This window comes from Sciurus carolinensis, chromosome 7 (genome assembly GCF_902686445.1).
Source record: "Sciurus carolinensis chromosome 7, mSciCar1.2, whole genome shotgun sequence".
Lineage (NCBI taxonomy): Eukaryota > Metazoa > Chordata > Mammalia > Rodentia > Sciuridae > Sciurus > Sciurus carolinensis.
This window is the reverse complement of record NC_062219.1, coordinates 35260943-35274195: the sequence shown is the minus strand read 5'-3', so window position 1 is coordinate 35274195 and position 13253 is coordinate 35260943. Positions and strand designations below refer to the sequence as shown.

At 36.7% G+C, this 13253-nt stretch overlaps 1 protein-coding gene across 7 annotated transcripts in view; it reads left to right on the top strand.

Moving 5' to 3' along the window:
* Lama2 (laminin subunit alpha 2) overlaps nt 1-11947 on the top strand; it is a 582198-nt gene extending 570251 nt beyond the window's left edge. For all 7 annotated transcript variants that reach the window (XM_047557822.1, XM_047557827.1, XM_047557826.1 and 4 more), the window contains 7 exons: nt 234-346; nt 664-853; nt 2765-2920; nt 4540-4693; nt 6999-7129; nt 9180-9402; nt 10850-11947. In XM_047557822.1, coding sequence (XP_047413778.1) covers nt 234-346; nt 664-853; nt 2765-2920; nt 4540-4693; nt 6999-7129; nt 9180-9402; nt 10850-11007 — 1125 coding nt within the window. In that variant the 3' untranslated portion in view covers nt 11008-11947. The remainder of the gene's footprint in view (nt 1-233; nt 347-663; nt 854-2764; nt 2921-4539; nt 4694-6998; nt 7130-9179; nt 9403-10849) is intronic.
* The last annotated feature ends 1306 nt before the right edge of the window (nt 11948-13253 follow it).

Sequence of the window (13253 nt, the reverse complement as noted above, 5' to 3'; positions counted from 1 at the left end):
ATTGTTTAGCAATTCAAGGGTGTGATATAAGAAAACTGATTCACATTCACCAAGCATTTAACACTGTAATCTACTACACTGTAGATTACAGAGGTGAACAATAGTTTTTATTTTTAAGGATTTTAAGATTATACCAGGACACTAAGGTAATAGGTAAGAAGCAAACAGCTGTGTTGCCTATTTAAAAAACGGAGCTCATAATCTCCTCTCTCTCCCTCCTCGGTGTTTTACAGGGACCTTGTGCTGCAGAATCAGAACCAGCTCTTTTGATGGGGAGCAAGCAGTTCGGGCTTTCAAAAAACAGTCACATTGCCATTGCCTTTGATGACACTAAAGTTAAAAACCGGTGTGTATTATTCTGAGATATTGTATAAGAACTGGTAAGTGAAATACTGAATAGTCACATTTAATCAAATTTTATCAACTACATTTACTAATTAATGAAGTTAGTTTTTTTATTTACTTTTGCTGAGTACAGTAGAGATAAAATTATATTTGTCTGGGCCTGAGGAGCTCCATTTAGGAAATCAGTAGCCCAGGCAAGCTCTGTCAGAGAAGATTTTACCTATGTTATGAAAATGAACCCAGAAGTTGACACCACTCCATCTCAGCATAAGAATTCTCTTATTTTTCTGTTTCCCTTCACATGCTTTAATTTCACAGCCTCACAATTGAGTTGGAAGTACGAACCGAAGCGGAATCAGGCTTGCTTTTTTACATGGCTCGGATCAATCACGCTGATTTTGCTACAGTTCAGCTGAGAAATGGATTGCCGTACTTCAGTTACGACTTGGGGAGTGGGGACACCAACACCATGATCCCTACCAAAATCAATGATGGCCAGTGGCACAAGGTAACGGTGCCCAGGATGGTGGCAGCTCTCCGGGTGGCAGCCAAGGACCTTCCCCTGGTGCCAGCACTATTTTGCCAGGGCAGGCACTAACTCTCATGCTCCTGGAATGGGGCAGAGGTTAAAAATAAAGCCAGTGCTGTATACAACTTGCACAACCTTGGAATATGTGATCATATCCTGGGTAGGTTGACCTTTGACCACTTACAAACCCAATCATGGTGCTCCAGGGTTTTGCCATTGTTACAAGACTGCAGCTCCCGAACATCTGTCTGCAAACTGGGCCAAGGGGTTGAAGACATTCCCACCAGTCTAAGTAAGAATTATAGGATACAGTGTGTATTAATCATAAAGCTCTGGGTAGTTAATGTAGAGGAATAATATTTATTTTGAGATTACATGTGCCTATTTCGAAGGTACTATAAGACCTCTCTTTCAAGAAATACTATAAGTCGGTCACACTCAGATGGGGGCCTAAGACTTAGGGGTGTCTGAAAACCAAGAGTCTGGGGATCTCTGCAGTGTCGGGTTTAAAGGACCCTAAGGTACCATTCCCACTGATAGTCATTTGGAACAACTTTAAAAGGTTGGCCTTCCACCCAGAAACTGTGCTATTATGGGCACAGAAGGCTCATTTGCCAGCTTACAATCGTCTTTGGCATGACCGCAAGTAGATAATATACTGCCTGATTAAAACAAAAACTCAAAATTTGTCTCTGCACCTGTGATAGCCTATTAAGTACAGTTTCCCTAGGTAGACCAATAAAATGTTTAATTTTCAGAGTAGGATATTATTAGATGTTAGATTTGATGTGTTAATCTACTTTGACTTGTCAAATCATATAGAAAGCCAAAGAACCTAAAAAAAAATATATATATATATACATATATACACACACATAATACAAACTCTACATCATCCAATTTATCTCAGAAATAAGAAATGCAGTCTTTATACGTGATTGAAAACTTACAATTAGCAAATAGAAATCTCAATGGAGTTCTCCTCCCATTAATATTTATTCTGATCTCTGGGTAATGGGATAATAAATATGACACTTGAGAAAAAGACATATTCGAGGCCATAATAAAGTTAGGATTAAGAGACCTAAATAAGATAATTACCCAAATCAAAGGCAGATTTTATTTTTGAAGATTTTAAAATTACCTCCCACACTAAAATAGATACCTATAAAGTAATGTGTTAGATTACTCTAATTCTAACCCAGACTCATTTTAAAACCATCCTTGGGTTCCAGCATTCCACAGGCTCACATAATCCCTTTACTAAATTTAGACTCTAAGGTTCTATACTCAAGCCAGTCTTCACACCCCTTTTTATTCTGTCCTGGAAGATGCTCCCTTTACTGCCATAATTTCAGCATCAGTAGGGTTTCGATCTTCCTCCCTGACTTTGGACTAATCAGCTGCTGCAGAAATGACCGTACCTCCCCTACCCATGCTCTTCTTCTAATTCTGCACAAGAAGGGCCTGTTAGATAGAGAGATGTAGCAGGTATCAAATGGCATGAGAAGTCCAGGTTTTGCTCAAACTAAAACACTCTTAAAACTAGACATGAATCTTGCAGCCCACTTAATTCATGGCAGTGCTATCAGTCTGTAAGTTTTCATATAACTCACCTGTCTTTTGACACATATGCACACCTGAAAGCCTCTAGAAGCAACTTCAACCTAAAACTAACCCAGGAAAAGCTTGTAACTTTTTAGTGGTGATAGTCATGGAAAAGACAAAGTTTGAAATATTATGTTGAATAGGTGTACACACCTTTACATTATGGCTTAGCCCATAAATTATTTCCCCTTCCTTGTGAATACCGCACAAGTTCTTATGTCTTGTACTATGCATGTTTGAAATCATTCAAGATTGACATTAATGACTTTTTCATTTTTGTAGATTAAGATTATGAGAATTAAGCAAGAAGGAATTCTTTATGTAGATGACGCCTCCAACAGAACTATCAGTCCCAAGAAAGCAGATATCCTGGATGTTGTGGGAATGCTGTATGTTGGTGGATTACCCATCAACTACACCACCCGAAGAATTGGTCCAGTAAGTGTCTAATTCCTTCCTTGTTGCCTAAATATCTGAGTCACTTATTTATGTATGTATTTTTAAATTGTTAGATCACATGGGCTCATGGCAGGTGGATAGGAAATCATCTTTTCTGAGACATGATAAAATGTTTTCTAGACAGATTAAATTGTGTGAGGTAATGTCACAGAACACTGAGAGTGGACCCTGGAGCCCAACTCCCTTGGTTTAAATATCTGCCTAACTATTGACAAGATGTGTGACCTTGAACAAATGCTTCATCTTTCTTTAACAAAGTCCCCTCTTTTGCAAAGTAGGGTAATGAAAGTACCAGAGTCACTGTAAAGATGAAATGAGGTAGTATATTTTAAGTATTTGAAAGAGAACCAGGCATGTAGAAAATACTGGACAAGGAAGATAAAGATGATGGTATTCATGATACCATTTCAGGACTAGAGACTTAGTGACTACGGAGAAATGTGGTAGTCAAAGAATACTTATTCAATTTCAGATTCAGAACTTAAAGTTCTCACAATTTTGTAAATCAATAGTCACAAAATAATTTTTTGTCAGACCATATATCCTGGTTTCCTTTGAAAAGTGTTATTCTGAGCAGCACAGAGGATTAGTGTTTTTAGAGAATTCACTAGATACAATGTGATACATTTCTATATTCAAATTAGAGCACATGATAGTTTTATTCATTTATCAAAGGCAATTTCTCGGCATTTGACATTTCTTGTGAATGACTTGCTCTTTTTTCATGGCTATCAGATATGCTACCTAGGTCCATCAAAATAAGAGTCTCTGAGGTGATAGTGGCAAAAGTGACTAACTTGAATTCCTAAAACCAGATGAAATATAGTGGTGCATCTGGGTGCGGTGGTGCACCTCTGTAATCCCAGCAGCTCAGGAGGCTGAGGCAGGAGGATTGTGAGTTCAAAGCCAGCCTCAGCAAAAGCAAGGTGCTAAGCAACTCAGTGATACCTGGTCTCTAAATAAAATACAAAAAAGGGCTGGAGATGTGGCTCAGTGGTTGAGTGCCCCTGAGTTTAATCCTAGGTACAATATGTGTGTGTGTGTGTGTAGAATATGATTGAGTAATTTCCAAATTCAAGGCCCAAAAGTTTCATGCAAACTCCTGAGTGTGTGTTTTTTCTTAGTGGATGACCCACTGATTTCATTATTTTCAAAAGGAACAAGCACTGAACCAAACCTAATTGCTTTTTCAGACAGAATTTGAATATAGATTACAACAAAATATATATATATATAGTGAGATTAATACATTATTAATAAGAACATGAAATCGGCAACATTAGAAACACATCAAAAGCTACCATACCTGTGCAGAGCCCATAGTTCTATCAAACCAAAGGTCACATAATGCAACATAGTGTGCAGTCTTTAGAATATCAGACAGTTGTGTTGGTTACGACCTAGAAGAGAAGCACAACACAAGATTCTCAGCACCCACATACTCGTGGCGTGATACAGACCCAGGCATCCCTGAGGGATGGTCCAAGACAACAGACCCATGACTCCATGCACCAAGCATCCCACAAATGATTATATTGCACAAAAAGGCAACATTCTGCTAAAACTGGACATTTGTGTTTTCTGCCCTGAATGTTTAGGTGACCTACAGCATTGATGGCTGCATTAGGAATCTTCACATGGAAGAAGCCCCTGTTGATCTTGAACAGCCAACCTCCAGCTTCCATGTCGGGACTTGCTTTGCTAATGCTCAAAGGGGAACCTATTTTGATGGGACAGGTTTTGCCAAAGCAGGTGAGGCTCCTCCTTTTCCTTCCTTTCGCATATTACCTATGTATGAATTCTAACTTCTTACCCATACCAAAAACTAAAAGTCCCAGAATCCCAAGCTCATCCTCTTTATTTAAATGTAACATGAGCTTCTAGAAGTAATAAAAAAAAAGTGCCTCTTAAAAATTCACATACCTAATTCTGATAAGAACTAATAGAAAAAATAAAGTGAAAACTTAGTTTATTTTATCTCCTTCATTAAAGACCAATGACAGCAAAATAAGTGTAATTCTTGCAGAAAAGCTCTGCGTGTTTATACTGTGATTTCTCTACCTTCCAGTTTTCCCTATCTACCTTTCTGAATATATGATACCATTTTTCTTTCTTCCTCTTCAATTCTTTGCCAGACTCCATCTCATGATATACACACACACATTCACACACTGCACACATACTTGTGCTTATTTCTTACTGACAGTGGGAAAAAAAAAAAAAAAACTGAACTAACCTCTCTTTAATAACCAAAAAAAAAATCTGACATTAACATACTTTTAGAATATTAATACTATGGTTTGCGTAGACATGTGTATTTGTTCACTAAAAAATTATAAGTTCCTAACATGGAAATTATTATGGGAAACAGAGAAGTAAATAAGATGTAGTTCCTTCCTTTAATAATATATGATCAATAGGTAAGATATAATTTGCTCAAAAATCACAAGAAAGACAAGTAAAAAACATTGCAAAACTATAAAAGAAGCAAAGTTCTGTAGATATTTAGAAGAAAGATTAATTTAGGTTGAAAAATCAGGAAAGTTTCAAGGAAGAATTTATATTTGAGTAAAGATTTAGAAGATGAGTTGGACATTCCCTACAAAAGCTGTGAGAGGTGGAAGATTAGGACCCTGTCCCAAAGCCTAAGTGGGAAACACCACCTATGCAGAAGCAGAAATCAGAAAAACACATGTTAAACACTGAAACATTGGAGGTTATGTTAAACCCCAAATTTGACGTGCCGTGGAAGTCCAAATGCTTTCCCAAGACTTCCACAAATTCATTCTCTTCTTCAGAATGGATGGCAGACTTCAACTTCAGCGTCTGTAGCTAGTGGATTGACTTACCATCCAGCAGAACTCTTGGTTCTGGTTCCAACTGGATTGGAAAATTAATCACTTCCCTAATTTTCAACAACTCCTCATCCTCTCCACAGAGCACACTATAGCATACATAAGACTGGGGTGGTCAGAGGAGGTTACTTCACTGGAAAACACAACTTGGCCTTCTTTGTCCTTCAAAGCATGCCAGTCAGCCAATCACTCGAGTTTTTATTGGCCTCTACGCTCCCTCTGTCCTCAGCTGAACGGGACCATGTCATCCTTTGCTTCTTACTTTTCCCTTTATTTTTTACTGTACAAAACAATTCAACTTCTTCTACCCTTTACTTTTCAAAACTGCTATAAATCCACCTTTGCCTATCCAGAACCATCAAGGTTCTCAGAAGAACGGTCTTTACATAACAGGTCCCACCCTTCACTAGCAATGGTTGTGGTTACGCACTGCATTTATTTCCTGTCTAATAAATATAAGACATGCAGAAATTTTCCATGAGTCCTCTCCTAATATGCCATTCAGTTCAAGTGGTCTAGAATAATCACTTTGTTTCTATGAGAAATATCTTAAATACATGTTAAAAGATTAAATAAATCAATAAACCAAATATGTAAAATTATAGAGAAAAGAATTAACTGGGTGAATTAGAAAAGTCTGTGTATATTCCAGAATCTTCTCATTAAAAATTGTATTTGCAGTTTCTATCTTTATTAATAAAATATTTGGTAACTTTTACTCTTTCAGATCTTTGTGCTACCATTTAGAGTGCCTCAATAAAATTTTACTCAATAGTCTTTGAAATTCTTTACTTAGTCCATCAGACAGACTTCTAAAAAAATCATACCTAGCTTTGAGGTTCTTTGATTCCATCTCAGTGTGTGTTCATTCATTCATTTATTCAACAAATATCTATTAAACTTCCAATATATGCTAGATACTTTGATATACACAGGAACAAAATGTTGAGCAATATAGACAGTCTATACCCTCACAGAATTTCCATTTCTGGAGAAAAGGCAGCCAAGAAAATAAGCTAAAATCATAAAATATGTACTGACACAATGGTAGAGGTATAGGCTATATGGATGTCTGGAACCTCAGCCTCATTTGGGTAGCGTGAATTGAAATCTAGTAAAACCAATACACTGTGCAGATTTAAATTATCAATGTCTACACTCTAATTCCCATTAAAAAAAAAAAAAAACACTTTATTTTACAGTTGGTGGATTCAAAGTGGGATTGGACCTTCTTGTAGAATTTGAGTTCCGTACAACTAGAACAACTGGAGTTCTTCTGGGAATCAGTAGTCAAAAAATGGATGGGATGGGAATTGAAATGATTGATGAAAAGGTGAGTGTCGGCAATCCAAACACCAGTTTCTTGATGACATCATTATTCATACGTAGAGAACTCCATTTTGAAGTCTTGATATTTTCTTTGTCCTCAGAAAGCTACAGTGTCTCTTTTCTTTCTTCCAGATTATGTTAATTTGTATGTGTTTTCAGCATAATTATTCTCTGGGCCAGTTTAAACTTTAAATGTGTTAAGCCTACAGCAAGGCAATTGGGTTGACCAATAATGGACCGAGTCATTTTTGAACTCAAACTCTTACTATGTTGTGCTAAGTACTCTGTTATGCTCTTCTGTGAACACAGTCTATGCAACTATTGTTTCCAGTGGAACAAGGTTTGGACCATCTAAAATCAGTCTGCCTCCTTTAATAGGGTAGGCATCTCTTAGAAAACAGGATGGCCAACTAACAGCAGTTTCTCAATTTTTATTTAAAAGCATCCAGATACCATTTCAAAAAAAGAGCAAACTTACAGAAGTGTTTTGTCAGTTTGCTGACAATGGATAATCTAATTCTCAACACCTCTTTAGTCCCTGCCTGCCTATGACCAGCAACTTGCAGTGAGATGACCTGTTTATATACCCTTTGTACTATAGGGAGCTAGTAAAACAAGGAGGCAAAGCAAGGCATCTCACAGGTTTTCTATTTGGATATTAGCTTCAACTCTGCACATATCCTGCACACTTCCATGGCCCGCTGCTTAAGATGCTGTTGCCTTCAAGAATCAAAATTACATAGTGACTTAAAATACATGTGCATTGGGGTTGGGGATATAGCTCAGTTGGTAGAGTGCTTGCCTTGCATGCACAAGGCCCTGGGTTCAATCCCCAGCATCGCAACAAAACAACAGAAAATACATGTGCCTTGCCTCCTCTCTCTCTCTCTCTCTCTCTCTCTCTCTCTCTCTCTCTCCACAGTCTTCAAACCACCCACAAAGGCAACATAACAACAACCAAAAAAAAAAAAAAAAAAAAAAAAAGATCCAGGAACTTCTAGGCAAAAAGGATGAACAAATAAGCAACACTTAATAGTTTTGTCAAATTTGAAAACATACCTTTTCTATACCTTTTCAAGTTTTACCACCTGCTCATAACCTAGATACTGTTGATGTGTCCATGTATCATGTGATTTCTCACCAGGTTCCTTGTATATGCAAAATCTGTGATTACAAATTCTCCGTATACTAAACTCCTTGCCAACATTTACATCATTGTACATTTTACAAACTTTCCTACTATTTACTTACACTTTTAATCTTTTTACAAAACTGTATTTCTTTTCTTTCACCTTGTCAAATGTGTTGCCAAATTGACTGTTTTTAATATTTCAATATGTTTCTTTTCTTCATCAGCTTCAAAAGAATTCTGACATCTCAAATTTCAGGGTCCTTGCCATATTACTAAAAACAGATTTTTCTCATTTAAACAAGAACTTCTAATCTAAGTTCTTCATTGTTAGGAATTTAACTGGCCTTCTGGCTCAGGTCTTTGGCACCTGTGACATGAAACGTGCCTCCAAAAGTAATTTATGTAACTTAGTCCCATATATAAAATAGAATCCATGAAGGAAAAGAAATACAATTAAAACATCAAGCGTTTAAATTTTTTAAAGTCCTTTAAAGTGAATTTGTAAACCAAATTAATGGATCACTTTAAACAACATCTTTTAAGAAAGTTTTATAAGGTTCACCAAGAACTCTCACACTCTAAAATGATGTGTGGTGATTTTTCTGTGTATACTACATCCTTTTTTTTTTTTTTTGATGTTTGACTTCAGACTTGTCTGAAAACAGCCAGCTTCATATACCTTGTCTATTAATACTAATGATGTCCAAAAGCAAAGAACATAATTTGCTACTCTGGGTGATCAGATTTGTATTTTAATTCCTGCCCATTTTTGAAATAATTTTTAATATGAACCAGTTGGGTTCACTTCAGATGCTTCCAGGTGACATCTTTTCTAGAGACCTGATCATTTTTGCTCTGTGAACCATCACGATTTCCCTCTAATGAAACCATCTGGGATTGTTCGCTTTCCTACTCTCTCCAGCTTATGTTTCATGTGGACAATGGCGCCGGCCGATTCACTGCTCTCTACGATGCTGGGATCCCAGGACATTTGTGTGATGGACAGTGGCACAGAGTCACAGCCAACAAGATCAAACACCGCATTGAGCTCACAGTAGATGGGAACCGGGTGGAAGCCCAAAGCCCAAACCCAGCATCTACATCAGCTGATACAAATGACCCTGTGTTTGTTGGAGGTTTCCCAGGTAAGAATTGGTAACTCCAGCCAGAATTTCTTTGCACTATTATGTTTGTGATTTTGAAACATGTATAATTATATAAACACGTCCAAAAATGTGTACCTAAGTATACTTGCTTCCTAGCATTAAGAATCTCCTCACAAATATAGCACTTTACCTCAAATTTCCAGTCTATAAAATGAGCATATTACTTATGTAGACCACATGGGACTGAATTTTTCATGATAGCCCCCAAAGTTTCATCCAAGAAGAAGTGAAGCCTAGAGGAAATGAATTTGGCTTATAAAAGATATGAGGCATTTACTAGCAATTGAGGCCAGAGTTGGTGTTCTTTCTAATTTTTTTAAATTAATATACCAGAGGGATCATAAAATGTTGTGGAACTTATTTCCTCAAGTTCTGGAAATCATTGGGTTAAATGCAACTAATTTCCCCCTTAGGTTATTATAGAGTTTATCTTACAAAGAAACCCAAGCAATAAATCTGCATTTGAAATCCTTCCCTACCACATTAAATATAGCCTGTGAACCATAGAGAGTTGCCTAAAGTGCCCATAAGTAAGAGTGGTCCATTTGCTAAGAAATAAGCCCAGTGCCCCTTAATAAGTACTATAATAACACAGACCCCTGGAATGGACCTTCATCATTTTAGCAAAAGGAACTTTTGTCCTCATTTATATGAAGCTTCTCTGCTTTACACAACATGCACAATGTATAGTATTCACTAGTAGTGAAGCAAAAGATAAAGAAGTAAACAAGGACCAATTGAGAGCTCCCCTTTCCAAGTTAGCTCTGGGTTTTAAAAAGACCTACTTCTACAACCAGGATAAACCCTCTTCTCCATTCAGTCCATGAAATGAAGTCCCAGTTAGCACCAGGTCTGCCTGTTGACAGATGGTTCTTCTTAATAAAGGGAAGAAAATTTTATGTGTGCTTCCAACCAACTTAACGTTTTGAGATTTATTTTTCCAATGTAAGAAAGTGATAAAGTCACCTTTTAAAACCAACCCATATCCTGATTCAATATTTGAAATATTGGATGTTACTTTGTTTCATAAAATACAACTTTATAGTTTTCAGTCACTGCTGTAAATTTTTTCATTCCAAACCACAGCATTTGTTTGATGTCTTCAAATGCATAATTCCAGATGTTTCCATGTTTCAAAATATATAACTATAGAAAAGTTGGTATTTCTCTACAAATCTATTAGTTAAGCAAAAAACAAAATGCCTAACTTTATGCAAGACAGCATTCCAATTTAATCTTTAACTATTGGCTTTGAAAGAAGTTCTTAGCATTTAATGCAGCAAATTTTCAAAACTGAAGATGTAGCTCAGTGGAACAGTGGAAGATCTTGCCAGCATGTGGGAAGCCCTGGGTTCCATCCCCCAGGATTGCCAAAAACAAAAACAACAAAACAAAAACCCAAAGCTCTCTTATTTTGTCTTTTCAGCTGGCCTCAACCAGTTTGGCCTGACAACCAGCATCAGATTCCGAGGTTGCATTCGATCCCTGAGGCTCACCAAAGGCACCGGGAAGCCACTGGAGGTTAATTTTGCCAAGGCCCTAGAACTAAGGGGTGTGCAACCTGTTTCATGCCCAACCAACTAATAAAAATAAGCTTAAATCCCAGAAGGGTCCATAAAAACAACTATATCAAACAAACCTGTTTTACCTATATATATATAGGTAATATATATATATATTAATAAAACTAATTTGTTCACATATATCAAATTCATTCTATATATAGATGGTGCTAATTCAGATCCCAGATTGAATTGCAAGTTATTTCTCACGTTTTTGAATATTAAACCTATTTCATTCTAAATAACTGTTTTGTATGATTTTAAGAATTAAAGGCAACTGACCATAAATTATTGTATTTGCAACATGTCAGTCATCTCAGAAAAAGAGATCAGATATAATTTATGAAGGAAACTTTTTTTTTTTTAACTTACTCCTATTAATACTTTTATCTTCCATTTCCAAGCTTTGGCTTTCTGTCCAAGCCATTGAAAACAAGTAGATTTGGCACGTGTGATTGGGAGGAAATCAGCTTTCCTACTCCCTGTGTTTGTAAAAGCATTAGCAAATCATTTCTCTGATCCAAGTTCATTATTAGAGCGTTTAACTAACCATCTGAGTGAATACCTTTTTATGCTGAAGGATGATAGTATAGATCAGAGTCAGGCCAGAGAGCTTGTTTACTTGATTTTCTTGTTTGATAATGATTTGTAGGCTTTGGGGACATACCAGAACCAAGCTGCGGAATGACAATTAAGCACACTTGTGATGCTACAGTATTGAGGTTTTGAGCTCTTATAGGTTACAGTGGATGTCGCAATCCACACTGCAGTGGAGAGGACTCATGCAGAGATGCATCTTCACTTACCAGCAAGCAATCAACCAGAAATTTAAAAGGCATACTTCACTGAGTCTTTTTGATTTGTCATTTGACCTAACAAATTTATAGCCTAAAAAAAAAAAAAAAATTATATATTTTGTTCTTCTTTTACTTACCATTTCAATCATCTTAAAAGGGGCCTGTGAACAGACTGGCCTAGATATTATTCATCAGCTTAAAAAGGAAATGTTTCATTTGCTGTCTTCAGGAAAAAAATGGTTGTAGGCTAGTAATTCAGAACATTTAAACTAACAGGAAGACTTCCCTCACTATGGAAATTTTAGCTGAAGGAGAATAATGTTCTCCCACAATGTTATATGATGTTATCCACAGGGAGATGGAAGGTGCTATTTGTAACCTGCTCTTAGCTTTCTGCCATTGGTTTATTGCTCAATACAGTTTGTTCACAAACATTTCATTCTAGAACAAGAAATTCTCATCCTTGGCTCAGATTTTCAGAATATAGCTTTGGAATTAAAAACAAAAGCAAAAAACTGGTGCCTCATGCAGCAATTCTTATTTGATCTAGCATACACCCTGGACATGAGGACTTTCAGAAACCTTCCCAGGCAATTCTAATGTGCTGTCAAGAATAAAAATCATTGTTCTAAAGTGAAAAGTGATCCACCTGCCAACAGTTTTATAGTCACTAGAGAGCAATACTGTTAGTTCTATCTTTGCTATTTCTATACACATAAAAAATATATTCTATTGGATCTAGTTAGCCTTTTAATCAGCCTTTAAGCAATAAACTGAAAAACCAATGTGTTTCAGAAGGGAAATCATTGCTTGTACACTAAACACTGACATTACATGTAGGACTTATTCTGGATATTGAGTAGGATAAACAAGAATAAAGATTCTAAATTCCTTAAATTAAAAGCTAATGCCCTTCTTTCTCAAGTACTGCACAGAAAAATACATAATTATGAAAACAAAGATATTTTATGGGTATGCTTATCAGGGCCCAGTCCTGCTGGAGTCAATCTGAAGACAAATGACTTAGAATGGTAGAATTTGAAGCGACTTCTGTTATCAATGAATACAGTGACTCTCAATTCTGGCTAGACAGTACAAGTGACTTAGTGCTTAAAAAACAAACAAAATAAAACCTCTTTCTATCTGAGTGTCACCCCAGACCAATCAAACCATAATTTCTGAGTAGAGCCATGGCACTGGCATTTTCTAATGATCCCTAGTTGACACTAATATGTGACTGAGACCCCTGGACTTCTGCCACTTCCACGTTAGGAGGAGGAAGTAGAGGGAACCAGGGGGATTTGATGATGTGCTCAAAGTCCCATTTTAATAGTTTCCCCATTTGATCCCAAGAAAGTTGAACCTGGACCCAAGCAGAATTTACTGAACTAAGTTTCGGCCAGATCTGTCCATATTCCATATTTGTCCATGAATTTCTATTGACAAATATTGTCCTTGTTTAAGATCAGAA